A 25882-nucleotide genomic window follows, 5' to 3' on the forward strand; every position below is an offset into this window, starting at 1 on the left:
GAGAAGGGGACGACAGAGGATGAGATAGTTGGATGGCATCACCAACTCAATGGACATGAGTTTGGGTAAACTCCAGGAGTTGGTGATGGACAGGGAGGCCTGGTGTGCTGCAGTCCATGAGGTCGCAAAAAGTCAGACGTGACTGAGCGGCTAAACTGAACTGAGCTGAACCTTTGAGCTATTTTGCAGATACTAAAATCCCCACCATGACCTTCCCTGATGGAAAGTGAAAGTAAAAGTCACTCAGTCATGTCCAACTCTTTGTGACCCCCATGGACTATAGCCCACCAGGCTCCTCTGTCCATGGAATTCTCCAGGCAAGAATACTGGAGTGGGAAGCCATTCCCTTCTCCAGGGGATCTTCCTAACACAGGGATCAAACCCAGGCTCCTGCACTGCAGGCAAATTCTTTACCATCTGAGACACCAGGGAAGCCCTCCTCGACGGCTCAGCAGGTTAAGAATCCACCTGCAATGCAGGAGACCCAGAAGACTCGGCTTCAGTCCCTGGGCTAGGAAGATCTCCTGGTGGAGAAAATGGCAACCCATTCCTGTATTCTTGCCTGAAAAATCCCATGGACAGAGGAGCTTGGCGGGCTACAGTCCTAAGGGTGGCAAAGAGTTGAACAGGACTGAGTAACTAAGCACACGCAAAACCCACAGCACGTGGAAGATAACTATATACTGCCCATAAGCATGCAGACCCCAGGCTGGTTGGAACCAGAAGGTTAATGATGCTGACTCCCACTTACCTCACCACTCACCAATCACAACCAATCAGAAGAATGTCCACAAACTGATCACAACCCCTCTCCCCTCCCCTATCTTTTTCTGGGTCTTCATTGCTTTGCCCTAGCTTTCTCTAGTTGTGGCAAGTGGGAGCTACTCTCCACCACAGTGCATGGGCTTCTCATTGCCATGGCTTCTCTCGTGGTGGAGCACAGGCTCTAGGGTGGGCAGCTTAGTTGCTCCGAGGCATGTGTAATCTTTCCGGACCAGGGACCAAACTCGTGACCCCTTCATTGGCAGGCAGATTCTCATCCACTGTGCCACCAAGGAAGTCTCACTCCAACTCTTTGTGACCCCATGGACTATAGCCCACCAGGCTCCTCTGTCCTGTCTTCTTAAAAAAACCTTTCCCTGAAAGCTTTTGGGGAATTCAGGCCTTTTATGCACCAGCTGCCTAGACTCCTTGCTTGGTGCCTGCAATAAACACTGAACTGTCCTTCACCACAACCCAGAAGCAGTAGACTGGCTTTACTGTGAGTGGGTGCGTGAACTCAAGCTTGGTTTGGTAACAGTGGAAACACTGCTTCTTTCACCAGCTCCCAGGGCACTGGCGACCAAGCTTTTCCTCCAAAGACGAGAAACTAGAGGGATCTTTCTGGGAAAAACTAAACCGTCCAAGAGCAAAGACCTATAGATTCTCACAGTTGAGGGCCCTCAACAAACAAGTGCACTCCACCCGTGGATAAGCACCACTCCTACCCTCCCATGCCCCTACTCAGGCTTCTCATCGCAGTGGTGGCTTCTCTTGCTGCGTTGTGGCATTTGGGCTCTAGAGCACGGGCCCAGTAGTTGTGGAGAAAGGGCTTAGTTGCCCAAGGCATGTGGAGTCTCCCTGGACTGGGGTCGAACCCATGCCCCCTGTATGGGGAGGCAGATTCCCAACCTCTGGACTGTCAGGTTAAGTCTCTCCATCCACTTTCTAAGCCTCTCTTTCAAAGGTGAAGGGGAGCCAAGGATGGCAGATATTTGAGCAGAGCCTCCAAGCTGGTCAAGATAGGTGAGATTATGATGGTACCAGTTCCCCAGAGCTCAGAGTTTTGACTTATCATCCACACTCCAAATTCATCTCACATATAGGGAAGCCCTGCCTCCTCTTCACTCAGGGACCCAGACTAGCAGCATCTGCATCATCTGTGAGCTGCTATAGCAAAGAGAAGGTACGACCTTCCCTAACAACTCTCTACTTTTACTAATAATTTTGCTGTTGTTTTTCAGTGACCTGAAACTCACAGGAAAGTTGCAAGAACAATGTAAAGAATTTTTTTCCTTGGGCTTCCCTGGTGGTACAGTGGATAAGAATCTGCCTGCCAAGGAAGGGGACACGGGTTTAATCCCTGGTCCAGGAAGATTCCACATGTTTCAGGGCAACAGCAGCATGCGCTGTAATCCCATGCACCACAATTGAGCCCATGTGCTGCGACCGCTGAAGCCTGTGCCCCAGCAAGAGAAGCCACTGCAGTGAGAAGCCCATGCACCTCAACTGGAGAGTAGCCTCCACTTGCTCCAACTAGAGAAAGCCCTCAAAGAGAAAGCAGCAATGAAGACCCAGCCAAACAAAAATAATAAAATAAATAATAATTTAAAATTCTTGAATGACTTGAGAGTTCTGACATGATCCCTCAACATCCCCCAAAACAAGGCTACTCCCGTACCTAAGCACAATACATCCCTTCAAATCAGGAGCCTCACTTTGGGATGTGAACATATCTAATCCTCAGACCCTACGAGTTCTGCCAGTCGTCCCAATAAAGGCCTTCAGAGCAGAAAGACCCATTCCACAATTGCGTGCCACCGTTGGTGCCTGTCCTTTCCTACACGGCGAGCTGTTCCGGGCTCATTTTATACTTGCCCTGCTACAGCCATGTTCCCAAGGAGCCCTGATTCCTCTTGCTGGAGAGGAAGATTTAGAAGTCAGGACCTGGGTGTTCCTTCTCACGGCCCTTGCCCGTGGTGGACTCTTGTTCGGGGAGTAACCAGGCAGGGTTGGAGCTGAGGCCACAAGGCTCCAGAAGCGGGACTGGTGGATGCCTGTGTTGAGGGGAGTCACAGTTTTCTCGGGGATTTGAGGGAAGAATTAGTGATAGAAAATTAAAAGACAAGGCAATAATTAACCACAGGAAAAACAGAGCAAAACACACACCAGAAAAGAAATTTAATCATAGTATACTATGTGGCTCGGCTATAAATGATATTTAGATGTATGTGTATGTATGTGTGTTTAGTCACTCAGTCATGTCAGATTCTTTGTGACTCCACAGACTGTAGCCCACCAGGCTGTTCATGGAATTCTCCAGGCAAGAACACTGCAGTGGGTTGCCATTTCCTTCTCCAGGGGATCTTCCCAATCCAGGGGTCGAACTCTGGTCTCCTGCATTGCAGGCAGATTCTTTACCATTGGAGCCACCAGATAGGTCCTTACAATAAACACAATAAATGTTTATTTAATCAAAATGGTGGGGACTCCCCTGGTGATCCAGTGGTTAAGAATCTACTAGCAATGCAGAGGACTTGGCTTGAATCTCTGATCAGGGAACTAAAATCCCACATGACGCAGGACAACAAAGCCTGTGCACCACAACTCCCAAGCCTGTGTGCTCGTGCTGCAAGTAGAGAAGCCCAAATGCCACAACTAGAGAGAAGCTCCCAAGTGCTGCAAATAAAGCCTGAGTGCTGCCGTGAAGACCCAGCACAGCCAAAAATTAAAAAAAATAAAAACATAGTGATGTAACTATCTTATGAAGTTGGAAGGAGTGTGGATTTTTATCTCTCATGAAAGGATGTTAATAATAAATGATGTTGACGGCCAACACTTATTGAGAGATTATTTCATGCCAGGCCCAAAGTACATGTGTAAATTATCTACTCCTTACATGAGCCCCATGGGACAGGTATTACTATCCCACATTATAATAAGAAATCTTGATGAGATAAATAACTTATTCATTCTTGTGCTACTAGTAAGTGGCAGAGTCTAGATTTGAACCCAAGTAATCTGGCTCAAAAGTCAGCATCTTAGCCATTATTCGATATGGTTTCTTACATTTGGATGATGTCATAGTGAAAAAATAAACAAGCTGTTGAGAAATACAGCTATGAATATCAGAAGAAATAGCTAAAAAAGAATTGTAAGTAGCCACCTCTTGGGTATAGCAACTGGGCGTAGGGAGGGGTGGGACAGGAAATTGCTGGGGAATTTTGCTTTACTTGTTTTACTTTACTCTGAAATGTTAAAAACTACTTGCGTGCGCTATTTTGATTAAAACACAAATCGAGTCCAAAAAAGGAGCTTCAAATGGTACGAAGGGATCCCCCGTCCCCTCTCCCCAAGGCATCCCGCTGGCCAGCTTCCTGTGTTCACCCAGACCTATCTGCTCTGACCTGGGGGCCATACTCCTCCACACATGGTTCTCCCTTCACTCCTCTCTTGGAGACGGTCCAGTCTGAGCACAAGCATCTCTCTCGAGTGTTCCATGGTGGCTCAGAATCCAGACAGGTATCCTGTCTGGAGGGGGCCCTGGGACAGCTCTTCCCCATGTGCTGAGGACCCACCTGAGCCAGCCACCGAGACATGGGAGCGGGGCTGTCAGGCCCAGGCAGAGCATAGAGCCCCGGGGTCTGAGCCAGAGGGAGAGCTCCTGCCCGGCCGCCAGGTGCCTGGAGGATCTAAAGGAGACCAGGTCAGTAAGCCAGGTGTCCCGGGGCATCAGGGGTCGTTTATGACTTCATCCTGTGATTTCTAGGTCACAGAGATGCCCAGAGCCTCTGGACTTATGGTGCTTTGGACATTGGATCTGTGACTTTCCTGATGGTCCAGTGGCTAAGACCCCACGCTCCCATTTCAGGCGGTGTGGGTTCCATCCTTGGTCAGGAAACTAGATCCCACATGACGCAACTGAGGGTTCGAATGCTGCAACGAAAAACACTGCATGCCGAAAGAAACTAAGACTTGGTGCAGGCAAATAAATGTTTTTTTAAAATGTCAGGCCCTCCCACCCTGCCCCAGGAATCTGCCCTCAGGAGTGGGCGAGTCCCTCCCTGTCCTCCACCCTGGCCTCGCTCCATCTCCCAGACCGCCATAGCTGCTCAGTGTCGGGGAAGCTGAGTCTGGGTGAGGTCTCCAGGGTGCCCACTCACTACCCAGGAGGAGGAGGACTGGGGTGGAGTGAGCTGAATTTCCTTTCTATTTAAAGAAAAAAACCCAAGTCAATATTTTTAGGTGCCTGCTAAGAAGCTGCTTCCTCTGAACAGGGTCTTCGTCTGCCATGTGGCGGGGAGGTGACTGACCCAGCCTGCAAGTTAGGATTGGAGGGGGGAGGAAGGGGGGAAAGTGGGGGGAGCCTGCTTCCTGGGCTGGTGCAGTTCAGTTCAGTTCAGTCGCTCAGTCGTGTCCGACCCCATGGACTGCAGCACTCCAGGCTTCCTGGACAGATGCTAACATCTGGTTTCAAGTGAAGGGTCTGTTTTTTTCCTACTCAGCCAGTAGGTTTGCCTGAAGCTCCACAAGGAACTTGCCGGAAATTGGTGGCAACTTGAACCCAGGCTCCTTCTGGCCTCTGGATTTCATTCTGATACCAGACCACCCAGGCAGCTGGCGTGTACCAAGAGCGGGCTGAGCTCTGTCTGGAAGCCGTATCTGAGAGACTCTGCTGCGGATGCCTGAAGCCACATGTGGGATTGTCAACCTGTGGTGGTTTCTCTCTGCCCGACAGGGACAGTTGCAAGAATGTTCCCCAATGACTCTGTAACTTGTGCCTGTGTGGAGTGAGCGCGTGCTCCATCATGTCCGACTCTTTTCAGCCCCATGGACTGTAACTTGCCAGGCTCCTCTGTCCGTGGAATGTTCCAGGCAAGAATACTGGAGTGGGTTGGCATTTGCTACTCCAGGGGAGAAGGGAATGGTTACCCACTCCAATATTCTTGCCTGGAGAATTCCACGCACAGAGGAGCCTGGCAGGCTATGGTACTTTCACTTTCTCTCCAGGGGATCTTTCCGACCCAGGGATTGAACTGGTGTTTCCTGCATTGGCAGGTGGATTCTTTACCGCTGAACCATCTGGGAAGCCCTGTGCATGTGTGGAGGTCCCCTCTGTCCCCCAGAGCAGCTGGGCAGCTAAGACCCAAGAGAGAAGATCCGTCTCCCCTTAGGGGCTTCTAGGTTCTGGGTGATCCCCGGGAGGTGGAGCTGAAGCCTGGGCACGTTGGCAAGTGCAGGAGGAAGGACTAACTGCTGGACGGACAGCTTTGCTGGTAAATCGGCCTCCCCAGCCACACTCTCGAAGATTCTGCACTTCCAAGGGGCTTCCAGGTCATCAGTAGGCCCCTGGGGAGGGAGACCTGGGAGTCACATCCCATCAGGGCTGCCAGGACCCGAGAGAGAACTGTGGTGCCCTATACCAAGGTCACAGGTGTGAAGCCCTGTACCAAGGTCACAGGATAAAAATCTCTGGGACTGACCAAGCTCCATAGCAACTCTTGTCATGAGCCTCTAGATCTAAACCAGCCAGTTCCCTGATCCCACATTAGGTAAAATATCCACCCTGTAGCATCCTAACCAATTACTTAATGCCACCATTCCAGTAGGAATTTCTCTATCTTGAAGCTCTGAAAATTTGGCTACTAGCCTGTGAAAAGATTCGACTCTCCCTTGAGCGGGCCTGCTGTTCTAACAGCGTCTCCCACTCTAATAAACTCTGTTCGCCTCTCATTCTGCCTCATGTCTGGAAATTCTTTTCTAGCCTGCGCACGGACCACGACAGGAACCATCCTCTGGGGTTCTGGCAGCTCCAGTGCCCTCTGCTTGTGGACCATGAAACCAAGGCCAGCACACGGGAGGGCCTGAGCCGAGACCCACAGCAGCCTTTCCTGACCTCCGCACCCGGCCAGGCTCTCCCATCGCCTGAGCCTCGTCTCTTCCACCACCAGATGGGAAGCCCTGAGGAAGGTTCCGTCCCATCCGAAGCCCGTCGCACAGTGCCTGGCACACAGTAGGTGCTCAGCAAACATGGTGGGTGGGTGTGACATCAGCAGTGTTTCCTCAACACCTAATTTGAGGCTCCCCACTTGTGGAGTGTTTCCTGGCCCCCTGGCCTGTTCCCCAAAGCCCCAGAACTGCCGCCTCTTGTGAACTCCTGCTGGTCCCGCCCCAGGTCAGCACTTGAGAGCCCGCTTTGTGTAAGACGAAGGCCCCAGCACCCGAGTGACCCCTACTGTGTGATGAATGGGTGTGATGGGGGACACACTGCCTGCTCTCGCTGGAGCCCGTGCCTCTGGCCATGGGTCTCTCCCGAAGGGCCCAGGAAACCACATGAAACCCAGGTTCAGGGCCTCCTCACCTGAAAGCTGGGTTGAGTCTCCCAGTCAGCAGAAGAGACGGAAGTTCACAGTGGTAAAACTGGGCTGTCACTCTGCCCCTGAGCATCAGGGCTGGGATCTGAACCCAGATGTTTCTGACTCCAGAACCCAACCCTTAAGCCCATAGCGTGCTGTCTCTTCCCAGGGGACCCTGGAGAGGCCCAGGACGGTAGGATCTGCCTACTTGCTCCCAGCATACTACCGAGGGGCGGAAACCATACCACAGGCTACGTTGCACACCCTTGCTGTTTGGACAGGCCTCGGGCCCTGAAGGAAAATCACTCTTGGCAGGAGCACCTCCCGAGGGGAGCTGCTGTGTGGGCAGAGTCGGAGCCGGGACCTCTTGGAGCCAGTCCTCTCTGATGATCCAAAACACAGGTCCACACAACCTCACGCAACGTCCTGAGGCAGTACTGACTCAGTCAACAAGCACTTAAAGGGCGCCAACTGTTTACAAGGCCATGGAGATGAGTAGTTGACCCTTGCTGGGCTAGTGAGGAGGTTATGTGTGTGCGCGCTCAGTCATGTTTGACTCTGTGACCCCATAGGCTGTATCCTGCTAGACTCCTCTGTCCGTGGGATTCTCCAAGCAAGAATACTGAAGTGGGTTGCAATTTCTTCCTCCAGGGGATCTTCCCAATCCAGGGATCGAACCCATGTCTCCTGCATTGGCAGGTAGATTCTTTACCACTGAGCCACCAGGGAAGCCCACTGGGGAGGGCCCATCACAGGACAGATCACATGCTGGTGTGGAAGAGGGGACCCTGCCTGCCTTGTTCACATCTGGGTCCCCAGCATTCACCACAGTGATGAGTTGTGTGTGGGATAAATGGATGGATGACGGATGATGGATGGATGACTGCAGGGCCGGGTGGTCTGGGTGATACCGGTCTCGCTGAGCCTTCACACCACAGCCAGACCCGGCTGGACCCCTCTCCAGTTAGAAGCTGCCTTGATGACCCCACTATTCCAGGAAATAATGCTCCAGATTTCCTCCCCAAATCAGCCTGACCACCATGAGATATCTTTGGAGTCTCGTGCTTTATATTGGGAAGGGATGGAATTTTACTTTCTGCTCTAGATTTGTTTTAGCATAAAAATATTTTCCTTCAACTCCTGGAGTGCAGATTTTGTCCTAGGAGGTGGTGCTGTTTGTCCTGTGGTTCAAGTTCTCCCAACTCTGTGTAGTGACGTTTTCGAGAAATCTGAAAAGCTGAGATCGACCTGGGGTAATGTCCACATTTCTTGGCTGGCCTTCAAGGCCCAAAGGTCTGGCCTCTGTTGCCTCTGCTGCCCACAGTGGTCACTTGGACTGTCACCCTCGACAGCACAGGACTCTGTGTGGCCCCCCCGAACCCAATTCAGGTTGCTTCATCTGAACTTGTACTAACCCTCAGGATTCAACTCGGCACCTCCTCCTCCAAGAAGCCCTCCTGGCTCTGCCATGGTCTCCATCATGTCTCTCATCAGACTTCCAGTGTAGTGTTAGAATAATCTGTCCACTATACAATGCAGCGGCTGACAAAAATCCAATCCATATTATCTTAAGTTGGAAAAAGAGGTGGGATGGATTGGTTCACAACACTGGGAAGACACGGGTGGAGCAAGCCTGGGGGTGACGGGGATGCTTGGAACTCCGTGCCTCTTGTTTAAGTGGCTTCTTTCTCTGAGACAGGAGGCCTGGCTGCCTGCTCCCCAGGCAAACACACCAACAGCTCTGAGTCACAGAAAAACACTCTTTTCCACCAGCTCCAGGTAGAAAATTCCAGGGAAAGTGTATCAGTCCAGGCACCAGCCCAGTCCAAGCTCACACAAACTAAGACTAATTTGAGGAGAGCTGCAGAGGGGGCTCTTTACAGACACCTGGGTCTACGAGGGGGCAGTACTGCTTTCGGACCGGGTGGAGGGCTGACTCCACCCCTAGACCTGAAGAGCTGGTGCCAGGGAACAAGCGCTAGAACCTCAAGGGGGAGAGACACGTGGGGAGTCTGGCTGCACAAGCACTGTGACCTTCCTTTAAGGACACGGCCAGCCCAGGGGACCCTTCACAGCTGGGGTAATAAATTTCTCTGTCGCTCCTGTTCCACTGATGGATCCAGCTGGAGCCGGGGGGCCTAGGGAGCATAAGATGCAGTCCATGCAACCTCCTGGGGCCCAGACCAGGGTGGGGGTGGAGCAGGATGCAGAGGTGGGCAAACAGAAGACCCTTCGTGTATCACCTCCTCTCCCTGGACCTCTCCGGGGTGGGGGAGGGGGCCTGGCCTCCTCATGGTGGGGGGTGGGGGAGGGAAGAAAGGGAGAGGGAGGTGAACCCCATAGTGTTAAGCCCACTCAGCACCCCAGGCCTCAGGCCAGGGCCTGCCACGGGCCTCCTCTCTCCAGGGCTCAACACTGAAAACTAAATGTTGAAACAGATGAAAGAGGATGTTGCAAAGCCTGGTGCCCACACCTGCTAGGCTGTGTTCAGCTGCCTCCCAGGCAGTGAACGAGGCCCCAGGTCCCAGCCTGGAGTGCAGGTGAAGCAGGCAGAGGGCATCCCTGCAGGGAGCTGCTGGGTAGATTCTGGGGGTCTGGAGAGGGAGGGGGCAAGGAGGACTAGACACTGTGGAGGAGAGAAGAGACAGGCTACAAGACTCCCTTTTTAGGAAAAATGGAGCCTATTTATGAGTCACCAGGCCATCCCAGGGCAGAGGCTGTGACACGGGCAGACCATGCAGACACGACCCTCAGAGGGGAGGCTGCAGTGGGCCCTGGGCCCCAAACTGCCTCCGGGGTTGCCTGAGGTCCAGCCCAGGGACCGTCCCACCGAGGGTGACTAGCGTATGGCACCTGCAGCCACTCATAGCTCATCTGTTCAGTTCAACCAGCTTGGACAGCAGCTCAGATTCAAGAGCTGGCCTGAATCTATAAGCCGATTGCATGTGTCTCCTCTCTCTAACCTGACTGTCACATATAGGAACCAGGATCAGGTCTTCCTTGACTTTTGTCCACTTCACGTAGCACAATGCTGCACATAGTAGGTGCTCAGCAAATGACTGATTAAGAACTCATGAATGTTCTCTTTGGACAACGAAAACTGCTTAGAAATAGTAAAGAAAGTTAAAGAGAGACCATAAGCTCACAAGCTGGAATCAAGATTGCCGGGAGAAATAGCAATAACCTCAGATATGCAGATGACACCACCCTTATGGCAGAAAGTGAAGAGGAACTAAAAAGCCTCTTGATGAAAGTGAAAGAGGAGAGTGAAAAAGTTGGCTTAAAGCTCAACATTCAGAAAACGAAGATCATGGCATCTGGTCCCATCACTTCATGGGAAATAGAGGGGGAAACAGTGGAAACACTGGAAACAGTGTCAGACTTTATTTTTTGGGGCTCCAAAATCACCGCAGATGGTGACTGCAGCCATGAAATTAAAAGACGCTTCCTCCTTGGAAGAAAAGTTATGACCAACCTAGATAGCATATTCAAAAGCAGAGACATTACTTTGCCAACAAAGGTCCGTCTAGTCAAGGCTATGGTTTTTCCTGTGGTCATGTACGGATGTGAGAGTTGGACTGTGAAGAAGGCTGAGTGCGGAAAAATTGATGCTTTTGAACTGTGGTGTTGGAGAAGACTCTTGAGAGTCCCTTGGACTGCAAGGAGATCCAACCAGTCCATCCTAAAGGAGATCAGCCCTGGGATTTCTTTGGAAGGAATGATGCTAAAACTGAAACTCCAGTACTTTGGCCACCTCATGTGAAGAGTTGACTCATTGGAAAAGACTCTGATGCTGGGAGGGATTGGGGGCATGAGGAAAAGGGGACGACAGAGGATGAGATGGCTGGATGGCATCACCGACTCGATGGACATGAGTTTGGGTAAACTCCGGGATTTGGTGATGGACAGGGAGGCCTGGCGTGCTTCGATTCATGGAGTTGCAAAGAGTCGGACACGACTGAGCGACTGAACTGAACTGAACTGATAAGCTCTGCTCTAATGCAGGATATTTTCTGTAGCACTTATCTAAGAGTGGTTACAACTCATACATATCAGAGATTGTCTTCAATTTAAAATAATAAAATTGTCTTTTAATAATATAAAACAAAATTCAAGAGCTGGGCAACTGCACCTCTGCTGTCTCTGGTGTCTACTCCACCTTTTAGGATTTTGTGAAAACCTTCCATGGCAGCCCATGAAGTCATAATATTTGCAAGGAATCAAACCACGGCTAAGACTGGGGAGGCTGTGGTGGCCCTGGAATTTTTGAGGCACTAGGAGTAATTTTAGCATTTGCTGTGGGGGTGGGGGGGCAAGTAGAGCACTCTGGTCAGGTTTATTTTCAGGAGTGAGGGGACACCCGTGGACACGCCCTCTCACCTCACCTTCTAACTTTGCTCCCGAACACAGGTGGGCGGCGGAGCGGATGGCCTGCAAAACTGGTTGTAAACACAACCCTCGGCTTGGGTTTCTTGGGGGATGACTTGCTTCTGAAATAGCTTGATGATTAGAAAAACTTTTGGGTGGATGTTCCCTCTCCAGAACACAGAATAACAACTGCTAAAGTGGTTATTTCTGTTCACTAGGCGGCCCTGATTTCTAAGGCCTGGGGAGCACCAGGTGAAAAGTCTGAAGCTCTCCAACGTGCTTTCAGCTCGAGTGGAGGGCCACGTGGGTCTGGGTGCAGCTGTTTCTCCTTTTGGGAAAGATCCTCGTGCTGACCACAACACCCCAGGGATGGACATCTGCCCCCCCACCCCCACCCCCCACCACCCAACCTCATCCAGGGATCAGTCCAGAGCTGGGTGCTACCTGAATTCCCATGAGCAGGGGCTTTGGGGCACGGGTCTGATTAGACAGGGGAGCACAGGATTTGATGGTCAGTGGTTAAGGGGGCTTCCTCAGTGGCTCAGCAGTCAAGAATCTGCCTACGAATGCAAGAGACACAGGTTTGATCCCGGGGTCAGGAAGATACCCTGGAGAAGGAAATGGCAGCCCACTCCAGTACTCTGGCTTGGGAAATCCCACAGGCTAAAGTTCACGGGGTTGCGAAAGAGTTGAACATGACTTAGCAACTAAACAACAACCACCACCACAACCAGGGGTAAGAATCTGCCTGCCCAAGCAGGGGACACAGGTTCGATCCCTGATCCAGGAATACCCCACGTGCTGCCAAGCAACTAAGTCTGTGAGACATAACTACTGACCCCACATGCTCTACAGCCTGTGCTCTGCAACAAAAGAAGCCACTGGAATGAGAAGCCCGAGCACCGCTAGAGAGTAGTCCTCGCTTGCTGCAACTAAAGAACAGCCCTCGCGTTGCCACAAAGACCAGTGCAGCCACATACACACACACACACACACACACACACACACACAGAAATTACCAAAAAGGGGCATGTAGTCCTTGCCTAGAGGCTACATCGATTGCACAGCACTTGACAAACATTGAGAAAACCCCAACTGTTCATATCCAAGAATCTACGGGGTGCTCCGATGAGGCGGAGGGACGTGAGTGGGCCCTCCAGGCACCTCCTGGTGCTGACACCACAGTGACCCTTGCTGGACCCAATAAAGTCCTCCCTAGGGTGTCCCAGGCAGAGCCATGAGCCCTAGGTTCTCTCTCCCCTGGGCATCCCAGGTCACTGAGATGCTGTGAGCTGTTGGCAGCCACGATCCCTCACAGGAAAGGTCATGTATCAAGGCAGGAACGAGGCCACCATGCACAGTAGAGTCGCCAGATGAAACACAGGACACCCTGGGAAATCTGCATTTCCTGTGTGCATGTGCGTTTAGTTGCTAAGTCATGTCTGACTCTTTGCGACCCACATGGACTGTGGCCTGCCAGGCTCCTCTGTCCATGGGATTTCCCACAAGAATAGAGGAATGGATTCCCATTTCCTTCTCCAGGGGATCTTCCTGACCCAAGGATCACACCCACATCTCCTGCATCGGCAGGTGGATTCTTTACTACTGAGCCACCTGCATTTCAAGTGAACAAGAATAATGTCTAAGTCCATCCCAAATGTTCCCTGGGACATACTGCTACTAAAATGACACTCGGGGACCTCCCTGGTGGTCCAGGGGCCCAACTCTGCACTCCAATGCAAGAAGCCTGGGTTTGATTCCTGGTCAAGGAACTAGATTCTGCATGTCACAACTAAGACTCAATGCAGCCAAATAAATATTAAAAAAAAAAATCTTTAACAGTCAACTAGCAATTAAAAACATTTTTAAAAATAAAATGGTTATTTGTTCTTTACCTGAAACACAAACTTCCCTGGGTGTCCTGTGGATCTATTTGCTAAATCTGGCAGCCCCAATGAAAGAGCAGCCTAACGGCTTACTGGTGACATTGGCTGACTTCCCTGACTTTGGTCCCACTGAATGTGCCCCACCCTGGCCCTTCCGAAGAGTGGAGCCAGGATGTCCTTCTTTCAGATCTAGTTTGAGTTGGGTTTCTGTCACTTGCAACCGAAGGAGTCTGGGTTAAAATAGAGATAACTTAAATGTTCAACAGCAGAGGAGGGGACATGCTTCCAGGAGGCTTCCCGTCAGTGGATCTCACACTTGTGTGGAAACCAAGATTGAAGACCACGGGGATGCGTGGAGAAGGCTCACAATGAAGTAAACTAAAAAATAAAGGCTACAAAACCGTGTGACACAGAGAGAGAGCATCTACCTGAGAGAGGGAGGTTGCTGAACATGAAAACTACTAGGTGGGGTGGCAGGCACTGCAGACAACTTCCTGTTTTTCACTTTTTTGGCCATGCTGTGCAACATGCAGGATCTTAGTTCTCTGACCAGGGATGGAATTTGTGCCCCTTGCAGTGGGAAGCAAGGAGTCGTAACCCCTGGACCCACAGGGAAGTCCCTTAATGGTGTCTTTTTTATACATAAATGAAAATCCAAATGAGAAAATTCAGTTTTTCCAATGTGCCTCCCCTCTCGATTGGAAGTGAGAATGGGGACAGACCTCAGCTTTGGGGTCCCCCCAGTAATGAGGGACGGGGGATCCTGGTGGGCTGCCATCTGTGGGGTTGCACAGAGTCAGACACGACTGCAGCGACTTAGCAGCAGCAGCAGTAATGACAATCACAAAGAGAATCAAGGAAGATGAGGAGACAGCAGTGAAAGCCAGGTCCCCCAACCCCAGCCAGGTCCCCCGACCCCAGACTCTGTCCTGGCCCCCCGATTTGGTGGTAGCCGACAGGTCTTGACGACAGTTACCTCTTGACCGTCAGTGAAATGAGGTCTCCTGCCCGGGCTGTGGTGGCCAATGCTGTGGAAGTGGACTCTTAGCAGTGTGTGGCAGCCACCTTGAGGTGTGGCTGTGTCCAGTGGATCAGAGGTGACCTTGGAGACCACTTCTAACAGAATGTGGGGCTAGAAGTGACTGGAAGGCTACTGAGAAGTTTGCTAGTGAAGAGGACGCGGACGAGAAAGAGGAACTTGAAGAGGGGTGGACAGTGGACCTCCCAAATAAAGGGCAGATGGAAGGGTCAAGAACACGAGGAGCAGAGGCTCAGTGAGGACGTGAGCTTCGGGTCACCTCTGCTAATATTGCTCTGCTAACACTTCTGCAGTGGAGGGGACTGGACTGCAGTGATTTAACATTCATTTGTGTACTTTTTGGCAATGTATGAATTCACTTATAATGAGTATGCATTATTTTACCAAAATACTGATGCTTCCAAAGGTGCCCCGACCGACACCCACCTCAGACATCACAGTGAATGCCCTCCAGGAGAGGCCTGCTCCAAGAGTGATCCGCCAGGTAGGCTGATGGGAAGATGACGTCCCTCAGGCTGCTTATGAACTTAGGAAACCCAGTTGTCTTGCCCCTCACTGTCTCTCCCAGGAGCCCAAGGGACCCTCAGGCAAGTGGGGACTGGCTGGCTGCTCAGATCCACCTGTGATAGGTGCGGGGTAACTGGGTCTGCCTCGCCATACCCCCTCTGAGCACACACACGGCCCATCACACTCCGTCTCCCAGAAAAAATAAAGGGCAGGGATTTGGGGGAAACAATTTTATTGTTTAAAAAATAGATGGTACATTTGACATACAAAAAAGGCATTTTAAAAACTCTGATCTGAATATGTCTCATTGTCAGAGGCATCGTTAAGTGTCCAGTGTTTCCATAAAAGCCAGGAGCAGTTGCTCTTTCTGCAGAAAGGTGTGGCATGTTCACGCCATTGGCCGGGGTAGGGGGTGGGGGGGCAGAGGGGGGGTCATGGTCATGGTCTTCCACCACCTGGGGGAACAGACAGTCCCTCCAACCTAACAGCTTGCTTGTCTCTCTTCCCTCCCAACAGAAATCCTGTTTGGATTTCTGTTTCTCTGCACGGGACAGAATGCATGGACATAACCCAGATTGCAACACACCATGATTTCAGAGCCCACACCCCCCATCCAGGGGGAGCCCCATCCAGGGCTCTTCCTGGCAACAGCTGCTAAACACAGCACCAAGAAGTCTGGAAACCTTCACTCGGGCTCGGGAAGCGGTGGCTGTTGGAGCCGGCGGAGGCCCCGTGATGCCTGCTCTCACCCCGTCCTTCCAAACCAAGGAGGGGTGGGGCAGACTGTGCAGGTCGTGTCTCAGAGATGCACCTTCAGCCTTGACTACCAGCTTCTCCAGGGTCCTTCCTCTTATACGCAAGTACCTCACACCACTTATAACGACCTTTCTAGACGTCCGTGGGGTACAGCTAAGGACCCAAACTGATGAACATACGTAGTTCTGTTTACACTTCTGTTTCTAAAGCTACCAGTTGCTCAACCATATTCCATGTGACTTTCAGTGAATGGAAATGTATTTATCCCTTCCCATGCCAGAGGGACAGAAAAGATGCAGAGATTTCCTTTAGAACACCTGAGAGCAAGGGAAAGACTATCACGAATAAAGAACCACCAAGAATAAAAGCAGCATACTTAATTGAGATCTCCGCCCCTCCCCATCTATGGGTCCCATGCAGTTACAGCACTGGCGTCTGCTTTACAAAAGAGATGGGCTCCTGAAAGTTGGCTGGAGAGGACAGTTCATCAAAGGGATCATTCCCCCCAACTCCTCCAGCTCGCTGTAAGGTCAGAAGTGCTTCCTCTAGTCTCAGGCTACTTTTCTCTTGTGCTGACAGTGTTCGTGAGTGTGCACCTTGCTTTGCAATGAGCTGAGGAATCCTTAAGAGTTCCTTACTCTGGCCCCACCTGGAGTGCTGACAGCCAGAGGCCAGAAGCCTGAACCTCTGGACAGGGGTCCTGGGATGCCCTGGAAGATGCACATCTTCCAAGAACACAGGCTGGTGTGGGTCCCCATGGGCTTCCTCTGGTGAAGATGCCTGGCACTGGTAAGGCCTCTAGAGCAGGAAGAGCAGGAAGCGGGATTTTCATCTCACGTGGAGGAAACACAGTGTGCAGCAAAGGACCACAGAGGACACGCTGGTGCCCAGCTCCAATCTCCAGTGAGCAAGGGAAGATGGACTCTGGACTGGCAGGCTGACGCCTATAGGTCAATGCAGGCCCATCAGTGGGGCACAGTGGGGAGACAGGTGAGGTTCTTGGAGGAATGAATCCATGACCTCAGTCAAAACACTCGGGGCCTCCTTGAGAGCTGACCTCACTGCAGATCCCTCCTGATGCTCTCCCTGGGCACAGACTAGCTGCCAAACAGGGATGAGGCTGGAGGACCCACCCTCTTCCTCATGGGAATCTCGACTGCCACGGCACAGCTGCAGCCTTGAGGGGAAGTGGGAGGTTCCCAGAGGGGAGGTGGGAGGGCTGGGAGAGGGATGCTCTTCAGTTCAGCGAATCGATAAGAGGGGGCGCGGATGGCCCCTACTGGGCCACACAGGCGGCCACCGCGAGACACAGCCGCCTCTCAAGCCTCGGCCCCGCTGAGTTTATCTTTTGTGGGGCGGGCAGGCACCAAGCTCGGGGACCTGCCACCACGGCCCCCTCACTCTTCTGTCACCACTGGCCTTTCCTGTGGCTTGTTCATTCTCAGACACAGACACACTGCCCGGCGTGGACTGAGGTCCGTGGGTCCCCGTCTGCTTAAGATAAAAATAGAGCTGGTAAAGCTGATGCAGAGGCTGCTTCTGTACGACTGTGTGTATTTTTGTCAAGAAAAAAAAAATCTGTTTCTGAAAACTGACTTGTAGGAAACCGCCCCTTAAGTTTCTGCGGAAGCGTCTCCCTCCCTTCTCAGCCACACTGTCTGGTTCTCTACACAAATGGGGAGGAGGAAGGTCCCAGACCGGGGAGACTGGGCCTGCAAGCTCTGGAACAAGAGCCCCCACGGGAGTGTTCTGAAATCCCGCCCGCTGGCAGAGCCCGGGGTGTGCTGGTCCCCAGGAGGCCCGGGACTGGGAAGAAAGCACTGTCGGCAGAGGAACGAGAAGTGGGGCAGGAGGACAGGACTGTCCTAACTTGCGGTTGGCAGGAAACTTTGCTCCAGGAGCAACATCAGAATCTAGCTTATAGCAGCTGGGAAAGTCCCTAAATCTCTCCCTGCAGCAATTGGTGATAAACCTGCTTTGGAGAGGAGGATGTGAGCCGGCCTCCAAGAGGAGGGGCTGGCCTCCTTTCACAGGCCTGCAGGGCCACTCCAGCTGCCTGGGCTCCGTCTGGGAAACTCTGGGAGCCGCGCTGGGCTCCCTGGGAAGGAGGTGGTACCGCAGGATGGCTGGGAGCACATGTCTACAACTCTGCGGCCCACATCCAATTTAGAACTGGCCTGTTGTCATTAGACAACTCCAGTTTCAACTTCAAAATCATCGGTCAATCAGGATCCCTCCACCTCCTCACGGGGTTATTGTAAAGATTAAACAAGACCATACAGCAGAAAATGTTTAGTACTGAGCCTGCCACCCTCTGTATAGAACCCATCACCCCTCTGTATAGGACACATCATCGCCGCTTCCAGAAGCCCTGGGGCTCTGATTGATGTGTCTTCCATCACCCACTCCTCCCCTCCCTCGTGATGGGAGCAGTGAGCATCCCACCACAGAGGCTGTAGCAGCATCAGCTGAGACCAGCCTGATGCATGAAGCTGCAGGAACAGGAAGCCTGGGTACCAGTTCCAGAGTGCTCATGAGCACCCGTGTGTGAGCTGGGTGTCCGTGCTCCCTTCCAACCCTTGGGACCTCGGTTTATACAACAGGGTAAAGTCAGATTAGAGCAGCGTGTTTCAAACTATGGATCAGCTTGATTTAGTGAATTATAAGCAGTATTAAAAAAAAAATTTTTTTTTTTAAAGAAGGTATCCAGAATTCTCAGGATGAGAATTCATTTATGGAACTTTTGCTTGAGATGCAGATTCATGCATGAGTCTGAGCGCTGACTCATGATGTAAAGTGTGTTTCTTGCTGTGGATCATGACCCAGAAAGTCTGAAAACCACCAGCACAGGATAGGAGAGAGAAAAGGGGAAGGGGAGCTGGAGGAAGCAGGAATATGACAAAGGGCTCCCAGTGGACTACGCTGGTGTAACTTTATGACAGCGCTTCCTAGATGGTGGGATGGTGGGGTGGGGGTGGGGGGGCGGGGAGCTGCGAGGGAGGTTCAAGAGGGAGGCGCATGCGTGCATGCTCTCTGCAACCCCATGGACCGTAGCCTGCCAGGCTCCCTGTCCATGGAATTCTCCAGGCAAGAATACTGGAGTGGGTTGCCATTTCCTTCTCCAGAAGATCTTCCTGACCCAGGTATCGAACCCACATCTCCCATATTGACTGGTGGATTCTTTACCACCGAGCCACCAGGGAAGCAGCACAAGAGGGAGGGGATATGTGTGTACAAAGAGCTGATTCATTTTGTCATACAGCAGAAACTAACATTATAAAGCAACTGTACCCCAATTAAAAAACAACAACAACAACAAAAAAAACCCAGAGCACTTGATTCTGGGAAGGAAACCCTTGCACTTCCTGCCCCCGCCTGGCCCCTACACATGTTCTCCAAAGATGAAGGTGCATTTTGAGGCAAGGTGCTCCTCTCAGAACAGGACATGCCTGGCTCAGGCCCGTGGTAACTCGCTGTTACTCAGAAATGGTGACATCAGAAGTTTGCTGGCCCCTTATCCTGCAGTGACACTTGGGCACGAGCAGGTCCCTTTCTTTCTCACAGAAGAAGTTCCTAAGGAACAGATCGGGGAGGGGGAGGGAAAGGGGGGTCCTCAGTGCTACAGATCCAGGGAGGCTCAGGAGCCTGGGGCGGGGAGAGATGAGCATCTTTGTAGGGGTGGTCTGAGGGCGCCCCCATGTGGCCAGATGTGACACCTGCAGCAACGTGTCCACTCCCAAAGTCCACTCCCATCAGAAGCCTCAAAGCTAAAAACGCTGATTTTCAGAAAGGGAGGAAACTTTCCCACCTGGGAAATGTGCTCTGATCGGCCAAGGTGAGTCTTCTGGGCATTAATACTGATGTCCTGTCTGGATGGGGTCTTTGGAGGCTGGGGGAAGCCAAATGTTAATGGGTACCTTTATGTGCAGAGCCCCCGGCCAGCGCCCACCTCACGGGCAAACATCTCCAAAGCAAGAATTCTTGTAAATTCTTGAAGAAGTGTAAACGGCCTTGAAGAAAGTGCAAACAATCAAAAGTTGAAAGACACATTTCATGATGCTCCTTCTTGTCCAGGAAAGCCCTTGGTGTGACCTTGACACTTTGTATCTGCCTGATCTGATACAAACTGTGCCTATAAGATGGGGAAGCTGTTCCACACAAAACCCTGCTTTATCCTTCACTGATGTAACTTGGGCTCTGCAGAAAGCTGAAATTAAGCGTTTTGAGAATTTTCACTTTTTTATAAAAGAATTTTGTAGATTCCTCCCACCACTTGGGGGTTTCAGAGAAACAGCTGTTATTGGCCCAGGGCTTCTCAGGAGCACCCGTTTACTCTAAATGAGAAGCTTGACCGGGACCGCCTCCCCCAAGTCCTCAGTGTTGTGTTAGTGGTGAGGTGAGCGGTGGCAGGAGGGGCTGGCACACAAGAGGCCATTGCCTCCACGAGGTAGTGTGAGAGGGTGGGCAGCAGTTGCCCTTTCTCGGCACTGACAACCAGCGAAGGCCCTGGGACGGCGGTGGACTGCCACTGCTGACGTGGGCTGCAGCCGCCCTGCCAGGGAGGCCTGGCTCCAGCTGGGTGAGGGTCAGAGCCCCTGGATGGTCTGGGTGCCCTGATATCACATCTCACTCCCCCCAGATGTTACCAAAAGAGAAAGATTTAACTGGATCTTTTCAGGTAAAACAAGAGGGGACGCTGAGAGCAGAAACACTCACTGGGGAAGTCCCCTGAGACAAAACAATCTTCTTCAGTGTGGATCCCAGGAATGGTCTGACCAACTCTGTCCAGTGTGTTTCAGTGTTTCACGCACAGCTGTCTGGCTGTGGTGGCAGGTCCACGCTATCGGCGCCCGCCCCCCACAAGACAGGCTCCAGCGGGGCCGAGGCTGGAGACAGCGGCACATGCCTGGAGCAGGGCTCCTCCCTGATGGAGCCGGGGAACCTGTGCCTCCTGTCATTGGTAAAGTCCACCTACTGAGAAAAGGAGCCCCACAGCACAGTCGCAAGATTCCTGGATCCGTTCCACATCCTAGAGTTTGTTGCTAGGGTGTCTGAGGGACAGCAAAGAAGCAGAGTGGGTGGGAAGACCTCCCTGGTGGAGGTCTAGGAAGACGGGACCTGAGATGCAGAGCAGGTGGAGGTGGCCCTGGAGGGGACAGGACAGCAGGCTGAGCTGGAGGCTGGAGAAAAAAAGGACGGAGGAGGAAGCGGCAGGTCCTAGCAGGCACTCGTGGCTCCAGGTGGGCACCTAGGCTCCAGCATCCACACACTGCTTTTCTGCTGGAGGCAGTCCAAGGCTCCTGGCCCACAGGTACCTCCTGGTTAACCACCCCCCGACTGCACTCCTGCTCTGGCGGGGAGCTTTCAGACGGTCCTGTTTGCGCTGGTGGATGCCCACATGTAACTGCTGCAGGTTTTTTCTTAAAGTGGACATTTCTCCCGACTTGGATCTTCGAGAGCAGAGCTGCCATCTCTTCCTTGTTCCATGGGGACCCGCCACCACTAGACGGGGACTGTCACAGGATTGGGACGGGGTCTTGTCCTTCCCTGCTGAGGGCCTGACCCTGAGGTGTCAGATTCCAGAGAGGAAGGCACGCATGGGCAGGGGGCAGGACTGAGAGGGTAGAGAGAGGGCGAATGAAGGGAAGCACGGGGGTGAGCAAAGGGCCAAGGTTCCATCACCCCAGAAACGCATCATAATCCATGTACCACACGAGCTGGCCAGAGTCCGGCAGGACACCCGAGATGGGCCACTTCTTGGGGTCACGGCCCACGCGGCTGACCAGCATGGCAATTTCACGCTTCATCCTGCCCATGACCAGCACGGCCACCTTCCGGGCACGGTTGATGAGGGGCAGGCTGAGGCTCATGCGCCGGTGCGGGCTGGAGGGGCTCGTGGTCAGCACTACCAGCTGCTCGCCGTCCAGGCCGGCGGGCGACTGCGGGAAGAGGGAGGCCGTGTGCCCGTCAGTTCCCATGCCCAGCAGCACCAGGTCGAAGCTGCCGTTGGTCACAAGGGCGGAGATCTCCTCGGCATAGGCCTGGGCGCCCTGGTCCTCCTCGGCACAGAGCCGCTGGCGCCGGTGCACGGGCATGGGGTGGACGTTGTAGTGGGGGACCCGCACGTGCTGCAGCAGGTGCGTCTGCAGGCCCTGGAAGTTGGACTCGGGGTCCCAGAGAGGCACGCAGCGCTCGTCCACCAGCCACAGGTGCGTGTGGGCCCAGGGGAAGCTGTAGTGCCCTGTGGCCAGCTGCTGGAACAGGGCCACCGGGCTCGAGCCACCCGAGAGAGCCAGGTGGAACTTGCCAAAGCGCCGCACAGCCCGCACAGCAGCGGCCTCGATGTCACCCGCCAGCCTGGCGATCAGCTCCTCGGGCCAGGCCGAGATCAGCGGGCTCTCTCGGTACTTGGCCCTGAGGACCTGGAAGTCACTGGGCAGCGGAGCAGAGTCCGGCCCCGGCACCAGCTGCTCCGGCAGTGGCTGGGAGAAGGACAGGTGGCCGCCGCTGAACTCAAAGTCCAACAGCTGTCCGTTCTCTGCTCCTCCTGGGTAGAAGCGTGGGACCTCGTGGGCCAGGCTGTCCAGCAAGGGCGTCCAGAAGACCCAGGAGGCCAGCAGGTTCTCCGTGGTGACAAAGGAGTCCTTCCGGCAGTGGAAGATGTGAGAGATGAGCAAGGAGTAGGCGTCCTGCTCCCGCACAGGGCTGTAGGCATAGTAATCAGAGAGTGGGAGACCGAAGAGGTGCAGCCCGGGCCGGCCCTCCACTTCCTTCCAGCTGGCGGAGGGCAGGGCCGGCTGGAAGAGGTTCCTGCTGACCAGCACGGCAGGGCTGCCCAGCTCGCCATGGCCGATGTAGAAGATGATCTGCCGGGGCAGGCAGCGGCTCTGGGCAGCGACCCAATGCTTCTCGCTCTGGACGCAGAACGCCTGGTTCTTGAACAAGATCCGCATGTAGCTCACTCTCTCGTCCAAGGCTTTGCCCGACATCAGGATGAACGGGACACCCTCCCAGCGGAGGTTGTCTATGTGAACGAGGATGCCTGGGGTGGGTGACAGGGGGACCGCAGGGGTGACGCTCCAGCACAGGACCCGGGACCTCCCGGCTGGCTCACCTTCCCCTCTTTCGTTCCTGCTGGCCACCCTCCTTTTCTCTGATTTCTCCTCTGGGAACCTCTGGCCTTGCTATGCTAGCCTCACCCACACCTCTCACCTCTTCTATTATCTTCTCTTCCCAGTCGATGCTCAAAAAGCAGCCTCATGGGCCACCTCAGACACCCATCGCCCTTGAGGGGCCTCTCAGCGCCATTGTCCCCTAAGGGGAGCTAGGCTGAGGGGCTCCAATTGGGAGATTCTGCGAGAAGTCTCATGGAGCAGGGGTGGGGTTGCAAGGTGGCACTGATGCTAAATGGGGGTGGGGGGAGGTATTCCTAGGGAAAGGTGCTTCCTTCCTGTCTGTAGAGCACTGAGGATGTGCTGAGGCTGTCAGATATGGGGGGTGCAGGGGAAGGAGAGGGGGAGCCAGGCATCTCAGCTACAGGCTTGCAGGGAACCGCTGTGCAGCTGAGGAGGCCTGCAGGGGGCCGTGGCGGTGAGAGTCAGACGCAGAGCGCCCTCCAGACTGAGCTGCAAACCTGGTTTTCCCACGGCCTATCTCTGCGTGACCTTGGGCAAGTTTCTAGCAACCTCGCGGAGCCTCACAGCTGTTCACCTTTAAGTGAGGATGACACCGACACCTCCCTGATGTGTTTGCACGGGAGGATTAAATGAGATGACGTGCATACAGTGCTGGCACGTGATCAGCGCCCGACCAGCAGCTGCTGCTCTGGTGCTGGGGGTTGTGATGTCAGTGTTAGGGAGCCGGCCATCCCCAGAAAGCTCTGAGCCTGTGCAAGTGCCCCAGTGGGCACCTGCCTGCTTGGCGTGCTGCGTGCCAGCCAGGTGTGTCCCCGGCCTGCAGCCTCTCTGGGGGCTGGATAAGCTCCTCCAGGGCAGAGCCAGGTCTGAGCCCAGCTGGGCGAGCCCTGGAAACATCCATGGACTGAACAGAGATCACCACTGAGGTGTCTGTCCCTCTGTCCAGAGGGAGCCAGCAGGTGACCTGCTGCTTTAGGCTGGCAGAAGGCCAGGGAGGCAGGGGCATCTCTCACTCGCCTCCAAGCACTTTGGTAAAATCCCACTTCCAGCCCCTCCCGACCCACCCTGAAGGGGTCTGTGTTGGGAGGACTGCTTCCACCTGGGGATGGGGGGGCGGCCCAGCAGCCCGTGCCCAGTCCTGGGGGCCCACCTGCGAAGGTTGGCGTCAGGCTGTGGAAGCTGTCTGGCTTCTGCAGCTCCCTGCGCACCTGCCCGCTGTAGGCCTGATACTGGCCCAGCACAGCACTGTGCCTCTGCAGGCTCCGCAGCGCCTGGAAGGCCTGGAGCTTGTGCTGCAGCACGGACTCTGGGCTGCTGACATTGACGGGCAGCTCCATGGCCACCAGTGTGAGGACCTCCGTCAGGTGGTTCTGCAGGACGTCTCGGATGACGCCGTACTCCTCGTAGAAGCTGGTGCGGCCTGGCGGGGGCGGGGTGCGGGAGGAGTCATAAGGACCAGGCACGTGGCTGACCTCTGCCTGTGCTTCCTGTGCCCACAGCCACACTCCCTAGTCTGAAGTGCCAGAGCAGAACAGGGCAGGAAGGGGGCGGGTGGCCCTGAGCCAATGAGACCTACCCCACCAGGAGGTGTCAGACCCCGTGGGCCTCTCCAGGCCTCTGCCTGGGGAAGGCTCTGATCCCGGGAAGCCAGGCATCGCCGTGAGGGCCTGGGCAGCCTGCTGGTGCGTGACCCTGGGTGAGTCACCTGACTTTCAAGTCTCTGCTCCTCATCCTGCCATCAAAGGGGGCTCACTGTCACCCCCTACCAAGCCCACAAAGGTGCCAGGTCCTTGCCCTCGGCTTATAGTCAGGGGGAGGGGGGGAAGATGGGAGGGAGGAAAAGCCAATAAAGACATTATAGACAGAGTTCATGACAGAGGGTAATAAGGAGTCCGCTCTGAGACATGCAAGGGCAGTCCTGCAAGAAGCCAGGCAAAGACGAAGGGAGCTAAGAGAGGAAAAGCCTGAGGCTGGTTGAGCTTGGCTGCGAGGCGCCAGAAGAAGGGGAGCAGGAGGGCGAGGCTGGGAGGGCGGGGCTTGCAGGATGAGGGGCCAAGGCTGCTTTGTCTCCAGGCTCAGGGGAAACAGTGCAGGGGCTGAAGCAGGAGATGTCAAGACCTCCGCACAGTCACACCCCCCGGCCTGCTGTGGTGGGGGCGACCGCAGGAGACCACGTGGCGGCCCAGAGGCCGGGGGTGGGGTGGAGGCGGCGGGGGCGGAGGGAGGTGATGCTGGGACCTGGGGGTGGTGATGCTGGGACCTGGGGGGGTGATGCTGGGACCTAGGTGGGGGGTGATGCTGGGACCTGGGGGAGGTGAAGCTGGGACCTGGGGGGTGATGCTGGGACCTGGGGGGAGGTGATACTGGGACCTGGAGGGGGCTGATGCTGGGACCTGGACGAAAGTGATGGGATGCAGTAGCTGGAGAGGGCGGATGGCACTTCTGGAGTCAGAACTGACTGGAACCGCTGACCCATGTGGCACTAGAGGTAAAGAACCTGACTGCCAATGCAGGAGATGTAGAGATGCGGGTTCCATCCCTGGGTTGGGAAGATCCCCTGGAGAAGGAAATGGCTATGCACTCCGGTATTCTTGCCTGGAGAATCCCATGGACAGAGGAGCCTGGTGGGCTATGACCCATGGGGTCACAAAGAGTTGGACATGACTGAAGCAACTTAGCATGCAAGCTGACCCATGCGGGCGAGCACCAGTGAAAAGGTGAAGCCAAAGCCAGCTTCAAGGACTCGGGGCGGTGGCGGGGGGAGTTGGCTCCTGGGAAGGTGTCTGCTCAGGCCTGAGCAGAAGACGGGCATGGTGACATTATCTGAGATGAGGGGACTGGGTAGAGGAAGGGGTTGATGGAGGGGAAACCAGGTATATTTAAGCTTAAAACACACAGGTGGAAATGGCAGGTGGCCAGTGGATGGGGTTACCGAGAAGGTAAAAGAAGGTGACCCATAGAAAGAACACCGACCACAGAGCTTGGCAGTGACAACAGTGCTCACTGCGCCTGGCACAGCGTGGAGACGCCAGGCACCCCTCCTGTTACACCCACAGGGTCTGGCACGGCGGGTCC

The 25882-nt window shown here is 54.0% G+C and overlaps 1 protein-coding gene across 3 annotated transcripts in view; it reads right to left on the reverse strand.

The window, feature by feature from the left end:
- LOC113906606 (SPRY domain-containing SOCS box protein 1) overlaps positions 1 to 25882 on the reverse strand; it is a 134861-nt gene that overhangs the window by 80453 nt on the left and 28526 nt on the right. For 2 of the 3 annotated variants that reach the window (XM_027564985.1, XM_027564984.1), the window contains exons 4-5: positions 23958 to 24227; positions 19011 to 22713 (exon numbers count right to left, since the gene is read on the reverse strand). The exons of the other annotated variant lie outside the window; for it this stretch is intronic. In XM_027564985.1, coding sequence (XP_027420786.1) covers positions 21350 to 22713; positions 23958 to 24227 — 1634 coding nt within the window. In that variant the 3' untranslated portion in view covers positions 19011 to 21349. Of the gene's footprint in view, positions 1 to 19010; positions 22714 to 23957; positions 24228 to 25882 lie in introns of those variants that run through there. 3 annotated transcript variants of the gene reach the window in all.

The sequence above is a fragment of the Bos indicus x Bos taurus genome, chromosome 16, assembly GCF_003369695.1.
Source record: "Bos indicus x Bos taurus breed Angus x Brahman F1 hybrid chromosome 16, Bos_hybrid_MaternalHap_v2.0, whole genome shotgun sequence".
NCBI classification, from domain to species: domain Eukaryota; kingdom Metazoa; phylum Chordata; class Mammalia; order Artiodactyla; family Bovidae; genus Bos; species Bos indicus x Bos taurus.